The following is a 19,359-nucleotide window of genomic DNA, read 5'->3' on the forward strand; positions in this document are numbered from 1 at the left end:
CCCTCAAGCCAAACCAGATCTAATCACCAGAAGGTTGGAAGCACCTGGAAATATCGCAGGTAACTTTTGCCTGATGGCTAAGAATTTTCTAGTCACAATAGCATTTTCACATTTTGCACTATTGCTAACTCCTTTTTAAGCTAATTCACCTTTCTGTGTCGCTCTCTTGGCTGTTTGAAAGACGCTTTCCAAAAAAATGCTCTTGGTGTTCCTTAATCTTTTCAGATAGATTCTTACTTTAAATTCTCAGGTTTTTTTTTAATACTTGATATTTTAATGTTACTGTGAGGCAAATCTGGTAATGAATGCTAAATGAATTACTCTGCCTGGCAAACCTTGGCTGCTGTGAAGTTCTTCTCCTTTGCACAGGTCCATCAATCTCATTAAGTTAAAACCTTGCTCAGTATCTAGATCTACCATTAAATCAACCTGCACAAATGATACGCCTTTCAATATTTTCAGGTTAAGCATTATGTTGAGGGAGTAATTGCAACAAAATCAACATCCCTTTTATAACAAATCTTACTGGAACCTGGTTTAAGAAGAACTCTCTCAAGAACGTGTTATTACTAACTTTAAATGAGGAAAAAGAACATACAAATGTGGTGTGTTGGAAGAAACAGGGAAATTGAAATACAGTGGTACCTTGGTTTACTACTACTACTAATAATAATAATAGTTTATACCCCGCCCGTCTGGCTGGGTTTCCCCAGCCCACTCTGAGCGGCTTCCAACAAAATATTAAAATACAAAGAACAGCTTAGTTTATGAACAACTTAGAATAAGAACGCTGAAAAACGGAAGTAGGTGTTTTGGTTTGTGAAATTTGCCTTGGAAGCTGAACATGTTCCACTTCCTGTTGAGTGTGTTCCTTTTGTAAATTGAGCCCCCCCCCCCCGCTGTTAATCAGAGGCTTCCTGTTGAGTTTGCCGGCTGTAATTGGTCAGTTTCATTGTTCACTGCATTTCCTCGCTGGGAAGAAGCTTTCTGATAATTTTTGCCTGACCAGGTCGTTAATTACTTATTAATTACTGCACAATACGTGGGGCGGGGCTGGGGGAGAGAAAAAGATCCTGCGTTTGGGGCAGATTCATTTCGTCTGACTCATGCCATCGCCATGCAAGGCGAAGAAGCCATGTTCTCTGTCTGAGCCACTGACCTAATTTCCACGGTTACCATGCCAACGCCCGAAGGCCATTCAAAAGCCGACAGGCCGGGCCTCTAAACTAGATCGAACCGGTTTCAAGGACACAGACAGAGAGAAAGCGGCAGTTCAGCGGAAGGAACCATTTCGCAGCAGTAGAAGGGGGGGGGGTTGTGAGGCGGAAAGGAAGCCGACTTCAGGTCTGAATCCTTTGCGAGTATTATAGTTTTCTATTATGTCAAAAGGGAGCGAAGAGAGATGACAGATTTTGCAACAGAGAAATCAGATTTTTGATGAGTAAAACTGCTGCTGATAATAAAAAATTAAAAATGATAATATTTAGGAGAAATTTGCAATAGCATAAAGGTCACTGGTAATATTTTTTTAAAAATAATAGAATTGTAGAGTTGGAAGGATCTAGTCCAACCCCCTGTAATGCAGGAATCTCAACTAAAGCATCCATGACAGATATAGCTAACCCAACTCATAAAGAGGTGTTTAGGAGGTCCAACAGCTTGGTAGATTTATGCGACCATACCCTAGTAAGATCATACAAGAAATTCATGGCGCATGAGGATATCTGAGGCTTCTAGCCAGAATTTCTGCGTTCTCTGTACCGTTCCCATGAGGCGGACTGAGACAGCTGCCTTGGGTGGCAAATTCCAAGGGGTAGTGTCATGGACGAGACGTGAGGAGAAGCAGTTATGGCAGACCCTCCAAGTGTCCCTATTTTCCAGGGACATCCCTGATTTAGAGAAGCCATCCTGGCCTGATTAGATCCCGGAATGTCCTGCTTTTCCTTGTTGTTTAGTTGTTTAGTCGTGTCTGACTCTTTGTGACCCCATGGACCAGAGCACACCAGGCACTTCTGTCTTCCACTGCCTCCCGCAGTTTGGTCAAACTCATGCCGGTAGCTTTGAGAACACTCTCCAACCATCTTGTCCTCTGTCGTCCCCTTTTCCTTGTGCCCTCCATCTTTCCCAACATCAGGGTCTTCTCCAGGGAGTCTTCTCTTCTCATGAGGTGGCCAAAGTATTGGAGCCTCAGCTTCACGATCTGTCCTTCCAGTGAGCACTCAGGGCTGATTTCCTTAAGAATTTTCCTTAGGATGTTTCCCTATTTTTATTGGAGAAATGTTGGAGGGCATGGAGTTATCCGAGCCCTGAGCTATCTGAAGGCAATCCTGTATGGGGAAGGTTTTTTAAAAATGTTTAATGTTTTATTATCAGTGGCGTAGCGTGGGGGGTGCAGGGGGGGGGCCGGCTGCACCAGGCGCAACATCTGGGGGTTAGGGTTAGGGGGCGCAAATCCACGGGTTAGGGGGCGCAAATCCATGGGTTAGGGGGCGCAAATTACTTGCCTTGCCCCGGGCGCTGACAACCCACGCTACGCCACTGTTTATTATATATGTTGGAAGCTGCCCAGTGTCGCTGGGGCAACCCAGTAAGATGCGTGGGGTATAAATAGTAAAATAATCATTATGGAATAAGACATTCCTATTTTCATCGGAGAAATGTCGGAGGATGTGGTATGGTGGCAAGATCTCACAAGAGCCCGCAAAATCATGTGTGATCTTAGCTAGCAAGGCTTCTGCAGGAACAGCAAATGGTGAGGGGTGTGGATGCTGGGAAGCACTTTCTTGTTTCACCTCAGGCAGCAAAACGGGATAGGCCACGCTTGCTCTCTGAATACCAGTTGCTATTGCGCCCAGGTCCTGCTTGTAGACTTTGCATGGGCATCTGGTTAGTCACTGCAAGACCAGTGAGACCAGACAGGCCTTTTCCCTGATATAACAGGCTCTTCTTTTGCCAAGGACCAGCTGCCATAGCAGCAGTGGCCTCCAGCAAACAGGGACTGGATGTACCAAACTCAGCGGACACTCCCAGTGGACTCCCAGCAGGGAGGGACCTACACTGGTCGCTTGACCCAGGTGAGCCTGAAATATACTCGGAATCGAGAGTGGATTTAATGCTCTTTATTCAGCTCATAGTGGTGAGGAGGAATGGAAGTTCTCCCACAAAATCTGCTTTATATACATTTTTTACACAATGGGCTGCACGTGATTGGCTAATTCCGGGATTCTCCTGTAGGCCAATCAGGTTGTGGATTCACTTCCACCTGGAGCTGGATTGGGTGGCTCCTGCGGACCAATCATACTGTTGCATTGTTCTAGGACCAATCAGACTGCTGGATTTTGGATCCTATTCAACTCAGTACATAACAGAGCCCATCATCCAAGGACTTGGGTGAGTGCGGGGAGGGGGCTGTGATGCTTCATGCAGTGCAACTCACAGTCACAGAAGGCAGGAATGGCCAACAACTTGGTGGATTTAAAAGAGGACTGGACAAATTTATGGAGGAGACAGCTATTGATGTCTGCTAGCTATGATGGCTCTGCTCTGCCTCGGTCAGAGGCAGAGATGCTTCTGAATAATACCAGTTGCTGAAAATTGCAGGAGGGGAGTTGCTCTTGTGCTCTAATCCTGCTTGTCAGTTTCCCAAAAGAGGCATCTGGCTGCCCACGGTGCAAACAGGATGCTGGTCTTGATGGGCCTGATCCTGAAAGCTCTTCTTATGTTGTTAGGTTATTATGGGAGAGAATGGTGGCCTCACACCAGGGTCTGGTGGTGGCAGGGAGCCATTGCATAATTTGTTCTCAAATCCATTTGAAATCTCTGGACTGAGCCCTTCAGCATATGAAGTGATAAGAAAGACGGTGGTGCCTCTGTGCATGTGCAGAATGTCTCTCCCACCCCCTCCAAGTGACCACAATGACATATCTGAGATCTGGAGGAAAGGCTTTTGGGTCCATCTCAGCTGTGATTCCTGTATTGCAGGCAGTTGGACTCGAAGACCTTTGGGATCCTTCAAATTCTGTGATTTTGTGAGAGAGAACCAAGTGAGGGATCCCACCAGCTACTTGCTTTGGCTTGACAGTCTCTTTGTGTCTTGAAAGTGTGAAGTCATGAGTGGTTCGGTCACATTTTACGAATTTCATTTGCTTTGATCAGTTGTGCAAAACTTACTTGGCAAGCCAAACTTTCTCAGATCCCCACCTGTGAAATATGAAGAGTAGCAATCACACTGTAAAAAAGTTGTAAAATAGCAATAGTGGTATTTTATTGTGATAAAATAGACTGCAAAGCCTTGCCCGTTGGAAGTACTGCACGTCTGTTGTAAAGACCCGTTAACTCCATAAAAGTAATCCTGATTGGCAAACGTGTTGGTCTGTTACAGCAAAACAAAGGAGAGTCCTATGGCAGAAACTAACAGAATTATAGTGAGGTAGGTAGCCCCCTTTTAAAGCCCCTTTTTAAACTTAGTTGGTCTCTAAGGTGCTACTGGACAATTTTTTAATTTTAGAATTATAGTGAGTGACACAATCCTTTGTGGAATAGAGTCCTCATCACCAGATCTAAGTGGGATCTAGTTTATGAAAGGATTATGGTTATAGAAAATCTCTAAGGCATTAAGATGCCACAATACTCTTCCCCCACTTTTTTTTTAAGCTGGACGGCTCAATAAAATGCTAATATTCTTTCTCTTCTCCCCCCTCGCTTGTTAATTTGGTCGCTTCCAGGCTCGCTCTGTAATCTCACGCCCACTCTGCAGTCTGGACTGTACCATTCTCGGGCAGCAGGGGAGGCCAGTGGCACACATAAGCAGGGACCCCAACGACTTTCCTTTGGCAGTCCGTTTCATCGCAACCGCCGTCCCTTAATTCCTAAACAAACGGGCTCACACATATCCTAAATGTGAAAGACGCACCTCGGTAGGCATGGTTACGAAGAGAAGCGTAGGAGTCCTGCTTTTTATTTATATCTATACTGTACAAAAGAAAGTCTGTTCTCCTTTCTCTCCCCCCCTCTTGCGATGTGACATGGTGCAGCCCAGAGGAAACGGGAGGGGGAGGGTATATTTGGGGCAAAGTGTGGGGGCGGGAAAGAGAGACGAGGCGGGCGGAGAGGTTGGTGCTACGTAGCCCTTCTGAGGAGTGAAGCTTAGGGGGCTGCAGCCATGGCATCCAACGGTGAGAAGAAGGGAGTTGGCAGCGGAGGGCGTTGGGCGCGTTTCAACCGGGGTCACAACAGGGGAGAATGGGAAACACCCCTCAGCCTTTGCTTTCTTTCCTCCAGGGGAGCTAAGTTTCTGGTCCTCGTGGCTGTGCAGACGATGGGGAACGGGAGGTCGATTGATGTTAAAAAGGGTTTAACATGAGGGTTAAAAAGGGAAGGGTAAAGTGAGGGGGGAGCAGGCTTAATGGTTGGTTCTGCCCAGTTAATTCCGAAAAACAGCGTTTTTGTCTTGGGTTATTTTCTCCTCCTGACGAGACTCGGGAGCTTCCTTCCTAGGGGCTTGGGTGGGTTTCAGGCTAAATCGTCTATAGGAAAATCACTGCACTTGGCAGGTGAAGGGGAAGGAGGCTTTTGCGTGGGTTTTTTTTATTCTTGCAGTTTCAGGGTAGGAGGCGAAAGCTGCCTGTCTTCCCTCTCCCGTCAGTGGGGCAGGAATGGTGGGCGGAGGGTTCTCCGGCCTTCCCCGTCTGCTTTAGACAAATGTTTTTTAAATGGAGGCTTCGGGGTTTTCGTTCCAAAAATAACGGGGTGGTGATAAAGTCGAGGGCAAAAGGTGGACGTGATTGTAGAAGTAGTGCCGGATGAAAAATGGCTCCGCCTTCTAGAGAGCAGGAAGGGCCTTTTTTCTTTCCTCTGCTCCGCGCCGCAATCTCTCTAAACTGCGCAGTCTGCCGCCATTTTGTGATAGCGTGAGAACTAGGAAGCCGGGGAAGAGACGGACGGGGTTTCCTAGTCAGACTCCAGGGGCTCGGAGAGGTTAGGCCGTTATGTAGCTGCGCATGCGCGCGGTGGTCCCCTGAGCTACGGGCGGGACGAGGGGGGGGCCGTATGGGCAGTGGAAAAATCCAGCCTGACGTGATGGTCGGCGTAGCAAGGTTTATTGGAGGTGGGGGGCGGTAAAAATTGCGACCACGCATGCGCTTTTCTGCCTAGAGGAGAAAGGCGTACGTTGTTGCGCGTGCGTGTGAGGCTTGTCTTTGTCGCAGTGTTACATCCGGGTGCTTCCCCAACCGCCTGCACCTATCATTTATTAATGCAAACGTACTCCGCTCTAGCGAGCGCCCTCCTCCCCTTAAAATCTCGGGTTTAGGTCCTATAAGGACCAAGCTGCTCTGTTTGTAACAACCCGGCGCCATAGCAAACTTCGCGTGAGTTTAATTAAAGGCTGTTCTTCTTATGTCTTAGTTCCTTGGGTGGGTACCTATCCTCTCTTGCACCCTTGAAAATGCAGATATATTTTTTTCCTTTCCCTCCGTACTGACGATGGAATTACATCGGTTCTTTAACCATCACATAAACTGAGGTTTTTTGGATGGGGGAAAATTATTTATTGCTTGGAAAACCCTGGGGGAAGGGGAATATATAAATACACATTTTTTTCTGATGACACCACAACTTCCTCCTGCCCACATGGTTGGGTTCTGTTTATTAATTTTTGGATTTTTCTTCACTGCTGCTTTTGATTATTGTGAACAGTCCTGAAAATAAGGCAACAGTGGCATAAATGTAACTAAGTAATAAGTGCTTCATATGAGAAGTGTCAACGTTCAGAGTTGCTGTTCATTCCTAATCTCTTCCCTCAAACTTCATGCCTCACAGCCTTGCTTTTTAAAATAGTTTCTCTTACCCACAATGAAGCTAGCAAGAGCATTCCGTATGTACATATATTTTGTGCAGTACCCATTGGATAGGTGAATGTGTGTTACGATGAGAATCTGAACCCTTTCCTTAGGATTTGTCTGAATTCTTGAAAGTTAAAAGTGTAGAGAGGCAGGGGTGCACTTGCCCCCCACACCTTGACTTTCAATTTGAATGGGGCTTCTGTTCATACACATAGTGCGTAGATACCTGAAGCAAGCATCCATGTCTGTCAATTTTGACAAATGTGCCTTATCCACCATCCCATATGAATCATTTCTACTCTCTGTAGCAGTTAGTTAACTTGGGTGGAATCCTGCTCTTAAAATAGCTCAAACATTTTTATTTTGTCCCCTTACAGATTATAGCCAGTCAGCGACACAAAGGTAAATAAACCCTTGTATAATTCATCCTCCATGTATTGCATGTTTACAGGCTTTTAGATTGTGATACTCTTCTCACATAACTACAGTGTTAGCCATATGCAAGTAGTGCTTTTCTTGTCTCTGTAATCTTGAAGTAGGTCATGCTAGTCACCTCTGTAAAAACATGAAGGATGTTAGGGTGCCGGGAGCTGTTCCCAGAGGAATAGATAGACAAGATCCGACCTGTGGTTTGTTTAATCTTAATTTGCCAATACCAGAAAATCCTAATTTTCAAGTGGTGGTATTACGTACTGGAAAAAAAATTGGGGGAAAAATATATCGTATGAAGAAGCTGATAAAACTTCTGATTCCAAATTTAGAAAAATGGTTAAAATCAAAGATTCCCTTCGAAAGCATAACTCATTAGTGCTGCTTCCAAGAGTTGTGGGGATTTAAGACTATTGTAAGAACATAGGAAGAGTGTTGAATCGGGCCAATAGCCCATCTAGCCCGGCATCCTGTTTTGACAGTGACTAACCAGATGTTGGTGGGAAACCATCAAACAGGGCAGCAAAAGCACTCTCCCCTCCTATGGTTTCCAGCAACTGGTATTCAAAAGGATTGCTGCCTTCTGGTTGTGGAGGTAAAGCATTGCCATCATGGCTAGTAGCCGTTGATAGCCTTCTCCAGGAATTTGTCCAATCCTCTTTTAAAGACATCCAAATTTGTGGTCATTGCTGCCTCTTGTGGAAGAGAAGAAGTGCTTTCATTTATCTGTCCTGAATCTTTCGACATACAGCTTCCTCCTTGGCTTTCCACAAGTTCTGGTGTCGAGAGGAGAAATTTCTCTCTCCACTCTCTTCCTGTCATTCATAACTATAAATTTCAATCACATACCTTTTACTTGCCTTAAAAGTAGGCCAGTTTTAAAAACTTGTGGTTTATAGTCACCAAATCCTATACTAGACCCACTGAAATTCATGTACCTGTTAGTCATGTTCAGTGGGTCTACTCTGAATAGAATCAGCATTGGAATTTATTTCTGGCCATTAGTCTTTTGAACAAAGTGAATTGTTGGTGTGTGTATCTTCATGCCACAATGAATCAATTAATTAGTCTTAACATTCCTTGTAATTTCCCTTACCCATTTGTGGTTGTTCAGACTTAATTGAAACACTCACAGAAGTAGGAGTTCAGTCAGATGCCTGCAATGACATAGCACACTGGATTTGAAAAGACAGATGACAATGGTAGTGACAAGCTTGATTCTGGTTGGGAGTGCAAGATTGTGAATTTAGTTTACAGTTTAGTTATATGTTCCTTTGCTGAATATTTTTCTCTTGCTTTTCCTTAGTTATGGGGCCTACCCAACTCCACCCACACAAGGTTATTCTCAGCAAACCAGCCAGCCCTACGGGCAGCAGAGCTATGGTGGTTACGGACAATCGGCAGATACTTCTGGATATGGCCAAAGTAGTTACAGTTCTTCCTATGGCCAGACTCAAAGCTGTGAGTATTGTAGCTTATCTTGTTTTTTGTTCTCATGACTGTATAGGAAAATATGAGAGGAAATTGGCTAAGCTGTGAAGCACACGTCTTTCTGGAGCTAGGAGACAGGAAGGAAAACACAGTACTTAAAGTGTCCTTTCCGGATGCTGTAATTTGCAGCCTTTTCATTTTGCAATCCTGTGAAGCACTTAAAAGTAGCAAAAAGGTGGCACAAGCAGGGCTTCGAATCTAACATGCTCTCATCTCAGCACTGCTTAATTTGTTGTTCTATGGTCACATCTCGGGATGCATCAGTGCAGTTATATGTTATTATTGAAGAACTGATTAGTTATTGCTACACAAATTGCATGCCATTTGAGATTAACAAGAGTGAATTGTTTTTCTGAACAGCTGGCTATGGCACCCAGTCAACACCACAGGCCTACGGCTCATCAACAGGATATGGCAGCAGTCAGACTTCTCAGACGTCTTATGGACAGCAGTCATCCTATCCCAGCTACTCTCAACAGCCAGCCAGTTCCACCACAGGAAGGTAACAGTTGAGAAATCCCAAACAACAAGAACTCACAGCAGGGATAGTGGTGTAAATCTTATTCATACGCTTTGGGCTTTACCTTTTTTTACATTAAATCTACTGAAATTTGCCTGATCAAACCCCAGGTGTACTCTGCTCTTTAGTCATACAATCATCCTGAATTCTTAAGCAGTATTCCAAATGGAATCCTGGAGCTTAAAGCCTCAGCCTTTGTATAAAGCCAGAACAGTATTGTAGGATGGTCTGTGTATTGAACCCTTTGTCCTTTGTTTGTGTCTCCTTGAAATCAGCAGTTACGGTACCAGCTCTCAGACCTCTACCTACGGACAACCCCAGAGTGGAGGCTATGGTCAGCAGTCCAGCTATGGCAGCCAACAGCAGAGCAGCTATGGGCAGCAGCCTTCTTACAACCCACCCCAAAGCTACGGCCAGCAGAGTCAGTATGGCAGTGGCAGTAGCAGTGGAGGAGGTGGCGGTGGTAGTGGATGTGAGTACTTTTTCCTTTCCTTTCACTTCCAAAAGCCAAACATGAGTACTATGAGCCAAATTTTATGCAGTGCAGTGTAGAAGCCAATGGCTGTCCCCCAGTGAGAAGCAAGGGGATCTGTAGAATCTTCATTCTTTTCCCCCCACTCAAAAAAATCCAGGTCTCTTTGCTAGCAGAAACTATTGCTAACACCCCCCTTTTTTTAAAACTTTCTCCAGCTGGTGGCTACGGACAGGATCAGTCTTCCATGAGTGGAGGTGGTAGTGGAGGAGGCTACGGCAGCCAGGATCAAGGAGGATATGGCGGCCAGCAAGACCGCAACCGTGGAAGAGGCAGTGGAGGAGGTGGCGGTGGCGGATACGGTAGAGGTGGCTTTGATCGGAGTGGTGGAAGAGGTGGCAACAGAGGTGGTCGTGGAGGCATGGGGTAGGTGTCCAGTCCATAGTTGTGGGAGAGGGAGTGGGTTTGTTTAATTAGCATCTCTCCTAGTACTTGCCATAAAAGCTAACCTCTTCTGGGAGGGTGCAGTGTGTGAATGGCTGAAATATATAGAATTGTTGGTAATCAAGGGTGGGCTACCACCATGTATGCTGCTAGGGGTCAGTGTGTTTTTCTTTATGGGGTGAATCTAAATGGATGTCAAAATGGTTTTTGTTCCTTGTCTGCATGTGAAGGAGTTAAAAACTCTTACTTTATGAAAATCAACCATTGCAGTAACAAGTCTGTGCATGGGGCAAAACATCGTATTTTCATCTTGGATCTGTTGACAACCTCAAAAGGCGCACTTGATATGAACATAATTACTGTTCCTCAAAGGTGAATTACGGTCCTCTTTGAGCAATGTTGCCGTTCCATACAAATATATACAAGAACTTTAGTACTTCTTATGGGGGGAAATCGGTATCTAGACCAGTGTTTCCCAACCGGTGTTCCGTGGCACACTAGTGTGCCGCGAGACGTTGCCTGGTGTGCCGCGGGAAAAATTAAAAAATTCGAAAGATATCCGGAGAGGCGGCCTTCGGGCGAGTTTTAATTTTAATTTTCCTTCTCCCACTTAATGCCCCATGCTCGCCCGAGCAGCTTGCAGTCCTCGGTAACCACGGCAACCCGAGGGAGGGGAGGGAACAGGGAAGTCGAGGGCGGCGGCGAGCCGCGATGACGTCAGTGGGCCGCGCCGCCTCGCCCTGGCACGGTGTGAGAGCCCCGGCTAGTGGCGCGAGCTTCGGAATAAGTGGGATCCGCGTGCGCGAGACCGAGATCGCGGGTAAGGAGCTCAGCCCTGGGCAGGAGGAAGCGGGGCCGCGCGTGCGGGCCACATCCCCACAGAGAGCGAGCCTCCCCCAGCCCACCACTCCGGGCAGGTGCACTCGCATGAGGGGGCGGCGATGGCGACGGCCGGCAGCTTGCCTGCAATGCCATCCCTCAAGCAGGCGAGGAGCCCGGAGGCTACCAGATGCGAGTCCTCTTTCCCACCCTGCTCGGGAGTCCAGAGCACTTGGTCGCATTCAGGATCTAGAGTGGGGAAGCGGGGCTTGTGTCTGGGCTGGACACATTGGGCTGCCTGTGCCGCTCGACCTGCGGGGAGAAATCAGGGTGGGAGTCACGACCGTGAGGCAGGGCTGCCAAGTGTGGCAGAAGAGGACACGGCCGTCGCACCTGTCCTTAGGTAGGAGCTTCTTCCGTGTCGACCTGCTGCCCTAAAGTCTTGGCTTTTTTCTTGGCTTTTTGGCGGTTGGCACAGAAGGAAGGCAAGGGGGAGGGGAAAAAATTGAAACTTACACTTTTGTGCGTCCCTCCCAGCGTGACGCTGCGCGCTGACGTCACGGGGCTGTAATGGTGGTGTGCCTCGAGATTTTTTTCATGAAACAAGTGTGCCTTTGCCCAAAAAAGGTTGGGAAACACTGATCTAGACACTAGGGTTATCCTTCAACCCCCCCAGTGTTAACCTGATGAGGTGCACTGAAGGGGCCTGGTTTGTATATGCTGATAAATCAAAGGTTATATGAATCTCTTCAGTAAGAGATTTTGCAAGACAAAGCTTCTATGCAGGTTGTAAGCCAGCTTTCATTGGGCTCATAATGCTCATAATGCTGTGGTCTAGCCGTGTAAGCCAATGTAGGCTAAAATGATGTGTTTTGGTTTTCCCACATAGCGGCTGGACTTTCTGTACTTGTGGTTTATGTGTTGCAAAGCGGTATCCTTAATGCTGTTGGGTGTGCGTTAAGCCTCGGTGAAGGGGTGGTTAAAATTGGTATTTGACGAGGCAATGGTTGCTAAGCAACATTGGCTCTGGGCTCCTGTTGACTGGGAGAGATGAAATAGTAGAGAGGTGAGTATAGGTGGGGGCAGCTGAAGTGTTGTTTGCTTATGAAAAGTTGTTGATCTGTTAACAATACCTGCTCTGTTAACAAATTCTGCATTTTGTGTGCCACAGGTGTGAAAGTCAATGAACTTTAATCAAATCTCCACCTTCCACATGTTAGTTAAGGGTCTGAGGAAGGGAGAGAGATCTTATGGCAGGCAGATAATGCAGTCTTTAGAGCTGAAATAACGTACTATTACGAATATGCTATGATGAGGGAATGGGTTTTTACGTGCTTTCAAAGCAGTTATCTGCATTTAGGGTTGTAAACAACAAAAGCTTTGCAAAAATACAAGGCACAAACTTGAGAAGGGTGAACTGGAATTAACAGCGTGCACGGTATACAATATTTTAAAAACGAGCTTGGTTCACCAATCATGCCAAGAATAGGACGGCAACAAGGAAACCAGCATTGTCTCGAAAGCTGCATCACGACGCCTCGTGTAACGTTTCAAGATCGGAAGCAAGAATGACAAAACACTAGAGCTGTTTCATTTGCAAACCTTCTCAAGGGTGTATTGATCCATTTTTTTAAAAAAACAAATGCTAAGGGCAAAGAAAAGGTGGAGCAGGTTGTCTTTAGATCTTCAGGAAGAACCAAACAAAAGTGTTGGCCAGCATCTTAATGGATCTGGTGTAGTTTCTAGCAACAAAACCTTTTAGTCATGGAAAAAAAAGCATCATTATCTTCTAACTTATCTCCTCAGCGGTGGTGAGCGAGGTGGTGGCTTCAATAAATTTGGTGGTAAGTCCAAAGAGTTCAAAAACTTGAACCGCAAAAGTGTATTTCTATATATTATTTTTCGGAGAGACTGATGTTTGTATGCCAAAGGGTTTGAAAAGCCACCGTTTATCAGATAAAAACCTATGGGAGCACCCCCTGTTGTGGCACATATGCCAAAATGGTTGGTTGTATCTGTGGTGTTGACTTCCACATTATGGGGCTTTCTACTCAGCCAAGTTCTTGGTGCCAATACAGTACATTTTGGTTGTATGTTTTGCAACAAGATGGGAGAAAATCAATAATCCAAAGACGTGTTTTGCGGGAGAATGTGAGAGAGAAAATCACTTTGTAAGTGTTGGTTTTGTTTGTTGTCTCTCCTTTAAAAAACACATGAGAACGTTGGGTTAAAGCGTGTTAATGGAAGTGCATGCAGTCCTGAGGAAACATGGTAAAACAAAGGTTTATGGTACCTTGCTTAAAAAGTTACTGGTACAGGAATCAAGGGAGGGACCGCTCCCTTCAAACTTGGAAGTGTAACTTTGTTTGTATGAAACTCTTAAGAGCTCTTTCACAAATAAGTGGTTTCATGGGCTTCTATTTTAAGAGAGTTTGGTTTTAACATTACGAAGTTTCACAAATGGTCGTTTTGAACATGATTGTACCAAATCAAAAGAATTGTTTTTTAAGGAACGTTCCCATAGGGTTTGCTGAAAAAGGCTTGGCATGAACAGTAAAACACACTTGTATAGGATTGTTAATGCATTTGAGACCAGTGTTGGGCATATGCTTTCAAAAAATTTAAGATTGGGTGCAATAAAAGGTGTTGAAATGGTAAAAAAATATATATATACACATACGTGTAGAATATGTTAATAGTAGAGTGGTGATGCAAGTAAATAACCAGATGGTTTCTAAGAACATAAAGCTCTCATTTCTAAAGGGCTTATTCAAAATGTGTACTATGGTGTAAGATGGTTTGTTCTCTGTGCATAAGTTAAAAAGTGTCTCGTCTCATGAACCAAATCCAGAATAGATTGCAAAGGTGCTGGAGACTTAAAAGACTGAACAAGGGTCAGTAGAAGACTCTGGGTAGCAGTGGCTAATGTATGCTATAAAAGATGTCAAAATAGTGGTTCTCCAATGGTGTTCTGGGTGTGTGTCTGGAGGCCATGCTCCTCCCTGCAGAGCTGCAAAAAAATAGGTCTAGTATGACGTGGAGGAAAGAGTTGTAACTGGTTTTGCAGTAAGCAGTCTTGTAATTAAGACGTGGACCACTTCTGACTGAATGGGAGTGTTTGTTTTGCACTAAAACTCACCTTGGAACAGCACATGTTCCAACACTGGCCTGTTTCTGATGTGGTCATGATGGTGGTGCTGATGTGAGAAAACAGTTTGGAAGTTCTCACTCGCTAACTGAATCTCTCCTTCCTTATTTTCATGTGCAAAAGGACCACGGGATCAAGGATCACGCCACGATTCTGGTAAGTGGCTGCAAACCTGAATGTGAGGCCAGCAGAAAAGTATTTCCAGGCTTCCACTTTGAAGAGAGGGGTAAAAATGTCAAAGGAAAACCAGAGAAGCCTATGGTGTCCTTTTTTTCCTTCTTTTTTTGTATTACTGTGAACAGCAGAGTTTCATGTAATCAAGTTGCCTTGTAAAAACCCACAAACTTTGTAAACTGCAAAATATATGAATTGTGCAGATTTGAGTTCTGTTCAACTGAGGTCTTCGGACAGTAACCAAAATTTTGTCTCAATTTGGAAAACTGCTTCATGTGGTTCAGTATTCATTGGAGTACAAGTTTGGAACTTCCATTTAGAGGCTGTAGGAAGAACTTTATTGGGAAGCAGAAATTATGATGGAAGATAGAGCTAATTCTCATTCCTTGCAGCTGGCGAGCAGGATAACTCGGACAACAACACCATCTTTGTTCAGGGACTTGGTGAAAATGTAACCATTGAGTCGGTAGCAGATTACTTCAAGCAGATTGGCATCATTAAGGTAAATTGTGCTATTTATGCCTGTGAGATGATCCCATTACCAATAGGGCTGCATTTTTTAGGTTGCACTATACTCTTTGGTTGTAAAGTGTGCAGTGTAGAAGTGGGTAATGAGAGCTTGAAGGGCTGGTTGAGAGACTGAGCTGGCTAAAAAAAAAAAGCAGCTACTAGTGGAGTTGCTGTTGGCAAGTAGAATCACAAAACACTGAATGGTCAGAGCAGTGCCAAAAGCCTGCGCTAGGTAGGATACATCAATTGGATATTTTTTATTTAAATCAAGATTTTTTTAAAATTTAAATTGGATTTTTAAAATAAAATGCTTTTGGAGGAAAAATCTTTCTAAAGATAGTTTTCTGTTTAAGTTACATTATAGTCCAAACGCTATTCATCAGGAAATAAGGATTTGTTTTTTCACATGTGCTAAAGCTCAGTCTCAGGTGTGTTTTTTTTATCGTTTAACCACATCACTTAACAAACATGGATACATATACTATAATGTTTTAGTTAATTGTTATTCAGGAAATGATTATTTTTCTCCTTCCAATAAAGTACAGCAGAAAAGTTGTCCAAATATAAACAGTTAACTTATTAAACCTCACAATAATGTCATAATTATCTGTCTATGTATTTCTAATAGTATAACCAAATCAGTAATTTTTGATATAACTAAAAAGTACTATGAAAATTTATTACTCCAAAAATGAAACCTTCATCTGGTTGTAAATATTAAGATTATACCAGCAAGAATGAGTCTTTCTGTAAAAAAAAAGAAAGATTTAAATAAAGTCTTACTGACTAGTGATTTAAATCAATTTGATTTAAATCAAATCTACCCTGCTTTAGCCCTACCTACTTTCAGATACTAATTGGTAGACAAACCTTTGTTGGATATCTTTACACTCCAAGGGAGAATTCATGATGTCAGCAGTAATCTGCCCAGAACCTCATGAGCACATTCATTAACCTTCAGGGCTGTATAGGCAAGTTACCTTTCACATTTAAAGGTAATTGCACATCAATTGCAGCTTCCTAAACAGTTGTAGTCGGCACCTGTCATGTATTGAAAATCGGATGCAAGAACATTGAATTAGATCTTTCCAGTAGATTGATCTTGTGCTTTTTTTTGTAAACAGACAAACAAGAAAACAGGACAGCCTATGATCAACCTGTACACCGATCGCGAGACAGGAAAACTGAAAGGAGAGGCCACAGTTTCCTTTGATGATCCCCCATCTGCAAAGGCTGCCATTGACTGGTTTGATGGTATGGTGCTGACTTCGAATTACTTTTTTTGACTTTTGAAAGAGTTCCTATGCTTGTACTTTGAAGGCTTCTTTCTGCCTCCACTACTAGGCTTCTGGGGGGGTGGGGAAATGATGAGATATAAATTGATGAATAAATATTGAAAGAGAAATAGATGTGCAGTAGAGGAGAGGTGCCAATAGTGAAATAATTGCCTTCTATCTTTATATCGGGGAAAATGTAATCCTTTCCCCTGCTCTTCTCTTAACCAGGAAAAGAATTCTCAGGCAACCCTATCAAAGTATCATTTGCTACCCGGAGGGCAGACTTCAACAGAGGCGGTGGTGGTGGCAATGGCCGTGGAGGAAGAGGCCGTGGCGGTAGGGGAGGTATATTCCACGTCATTGCTGTGGTTGATAAGTAGTGAAGTGTGTTGCTTGTAGCAGTATTGGCTCTTGTTATACCTGTATTGAGTTTCAGCAAGGGAGGGGGAGGAGGACCAATGTGTGTTGTGCAGCCATTCTGAAATAAGGGAGTTGAGGTATGGGTACTGCAGTCTTTCTAGGGAAGAAAGGTAACCTAATATAAGGTGTTTATCAGCAAGGAAACATTCTGCAAAAAATCCTTTTTCACTTGGCTGCTGCCACTGATTTTTACATGCCTCTTTCCTTTAGGACCCATGGGCCGTGGTGGATTTGGTGGTGGAGGAGGTGGCGGCAGCAGCAGTGGTTCCAGCGGGGGCAGCAGGGGGGGCTTCCCCAGCGGAGGAGGTGGTCAGCAACGTGCAGGAGACTGGAAATGCCCCAACCCGTAAGCAGTCTGCTTTAGTTGTTTAGATATGAAGGTAGAAATCGGGTTAATGACTATTGGAACTCTAAATCATCTGTCTTCCCCAAATGTGTTTTTAGGACTTGTGAAAACATGAACTTCTCATGGCGTAATGAATGCAACCAGTGCAAGGCACCAAAGCCAGATGGGCCTGGAGGACCACACATGGGTGAGTTTAAGGTTTTACTTTTCTCTCTGTGTGAAACCAGTTACTGTATATCCTGTTCCCTTGCTGGCGGATTCTTTTTTGTCTGTGTGAGATACACAGTTTGCCTATTTGGCACAACGGCATCAGTGAGAAAAGCACATTTCTCATTTCAAAATAGTTGCATAATACAAATCTGCTTTTTTCCCCAGGAGGTGGATTTGGTGAAGAACGACGCGGAGGCCGAGGAGGCTTTGACAGAGGGGGCTTCCGGGGAGGCAGGGGCGGAGACCGGGGAGGATTCAGAGGCGGAAGAGGCGGAGACAGAGGCAGCTTTGGACCAGGAAAAATGGATTCGAGGTAAAGGTTACTTCAGTGGTGGCTACTGTAAAGGCTCAGGAATAGGAATCTAGGAATTCTGTTTCTGGGGAGTGAAAGAGGGAGGCTGAGGTTGTGACTGTTGGATCCACTTGCTGGGTTTGCAGCCTAGCCTTGGGGCTATTAATAGTTATTGTATAACAAACAATACAAATATGCAAATTTAAAATGTAAACTTTCCTTTCTCCTTTGCAGAGGGGACCACAGGCAGGACCGGCGTGAGAGACCCTATTGAGCCTGCATAGGATCCCAGACCATGTGAATTTATAAACTTTTTTTATTTTGTATGATGTCCAACTTCATTGCAAACCTGTGTATTCCTTGCTGCGTTTGTGTACAAACTTTGTATTCCCTTCTATTTTATGTTGACTGTATTTGGAAGTAATCCTATACATTTAAAAGCCAAAATGTTTTAGTCATGCATGTATAACTGCTGGGCGGGGCGGGATAGGGCACTTGAATAATAAAGATGTTTTCAGTCAATTCTGAAAATAACATTGTTTTATTTGACTTTGTAAAAGTAACAATACTGTTTAAAAAGCATTGTTTGAAAAGCTTTTGTATTTGTATAAATTTTCCAACTTTAACATAATTTTGAAAAATGTGAATTGCTATAAAACAAATCTGCACAGTATCTCAACTGTTGTAGTATGGGAGGAAGTTTACATTCAACTGAAAAACTCACTTTTTGACTCATGCATTGGTTTTGATTTAGTAAGCAATAGCTAAAAGCATAATCTGTTTAATGGTAGGCATGTGATGTTTAACAACTCACTCTTGGATCATCTGGTAGTGTTTATGAAAGGAGGGTTGTCCATGTTACTTACTACTCAAGAACAGTAATGTCTGAATTGATAATAGCATGTGAGTGCTTCATTTATCGTGATTTGGTAAATCTCAATACATAAGTAAGCCTTTGCTGTTAAGCATTTTTGCATACCAAGTCAGTGGCTGGTACATGGTGGGTGGAAATGTTTTACTTCCTTTAAGATACTTCTCATTTTTAAGAATGCAGCCAAAATGTTTCAATGTGGCATCCTTAGAGTCCTTCCCTTGCATTTATGAGGTTCACATACCTATGGCTTAAGCCTAATTTCATACATAAATAAGCACAAGTCTAGCTACGCTGTTAACACTGATGGAGCTGACTCAATGTATACACTGCTGTTGATGAAATCTCCATGGAATGCCATTGAAATGTACGCGATTCATAGTGATTTGGATACAAAAGTCTCAAAAGCATGGTGGGGAGGCAATTTCCTCTTGTGCTGTTTAATTTTCTTATATATTTTCTAAAAATAGATTCTTTTTATCCTATCCTGGAATTGCTGGTTGGGTTTGTTTAAAGAAAAAATACATATAAATGTCATAGTCATAATTACAATTGTACTTGGCTGTCAGAAACTTGGATATTAAGGCCAAAGCCTTTTTACATCCTCTGTGTAGTCTTGAAGCAGCAGTGACTGCACTCTACTAAATCCAGTCTTTGCTAAGTTAATTTGAATTCCTTTTAACACTGGTGTGCAGCTAGTACAGTTCATTAATGCTTTGCATTGCATGATAGTGTACTTTGACCTTTGTGACTCAAATGAACAGGCAATGAAGCTTGATGCCTAAAGCCAAACTTTTAAAGTCACAAACCAATCTTTGTATTTACATTTTGCTTGATTCTTGGTTTTAATTACATCTGAGTGGGCTCTGTGCAGATACTTTCGATATTCTTTGACTGACAAATTTGTAATCTGGCCTTGACTATGAAGGCTCACGTTGCTAAATTATCTTCCATATGAAAAGCAGTAATGATGCTCATGCCAGGGAGAAGGCTTTGCTGAAATTCCTCTCTAGCATGCTCCTTGGAGGCAGGGTTTGGTGATGGGTTGAACAATCATGCAAGTCTCAACCTGTAAACTAAAATAAATTGGTACC

The 19,359-nt window shown here is 43.8% G+C and overlaps 1 protein-coding gene across 4 annotated transcripts; it reads left to right on the forward strand.

Moving 5' to 3' along the window:
• Positions 1 to 5,054: 5,054 nt before the first annotated feature.
• FUS (FUS RNA binding protein) lies at positions 5,055 to 17,925 on the forward strand. Of its 4 annotated transcripts, none has more exons than XM_083707441.1 (15): positions 5,055 to 5,174; positions 7,220 to 7,244; positions 8,578 to 8,732; positions 9,123 to 9,264; positions 9,558 to 9,754; positions 9,973 to 10,180; positions 12,824 to 12,861; positions 14,289 to 14,321; positions 14,732 to 14,841; positions 15,974 to 16,103; positions 16,355 to 16,471; positions 16,757 to 16,892; positions 16,991 to 17,079; positions 17,268 to 17,415; positions 17,629 to 17,925. In XM_083707441.1, the coding sequence occupies exons 1-15, from the start codon at positions 5,162 to 5,164 to the stop codon at positions 17,666 to 17,668; spliced, it is 1,581 nt and encodes a 526-aa protein (XP_083563567.1). In that variant the 5' UTR covers positions 5,055 to 5,161; the 3' UTR covers positions 17,669 to 17,925. The 4 variants fall into 4 exon arrangements, with proteins under 4 accessions (XP_083563567.1, XP_083563568.1, XP_083563565.1 ...); XM_083707442.1 differs by having other exon boundaries at positions 9,561 to 9,754; XM_083707439.1 differs by lacking the exon at positions 5,055 to 5,174 and adding an exon at positions 6,001 to 6,106.
• Positions 17,926 to 19,359: the final 1,434 nt, after the last annotated feature.

Source organism: Podarcis gaigeae (genome assembly GCF_964106915.1).
Source record: "Podarcis gaigeae genome assembly, chromosome: 13".
NCBI classification, from domain to species: Eukaryota; Metazoa; Chordata; class Lepidosauria; order Squamata; family Lacertidae; genus Podarcis; species Podarcis gaigeae.

Coding starts and splice junctions, on each gene's coding strand:
- FUS (XM_083707439.1), top strand. CDS start 6,049: ATGGGCAGTGGAAAAATCCAGCCTGACGTGATGGTCGGCGTAGCAAGG. Junction 9,265..9,557: donor GCCAGTTCCACCACAGGAAG/GTAACAGTTGAG, acceptor CCTTGAAATCAG/CAGTTACGGTACCAGCTCTC. Junction 9,755..9,972: donor AGGTGGCGGTGGTAGTGGAT/GTGAGTACTTTT, acceptor AACTTTCTCCAG/CTGGTGGCTACGGACAGGAT.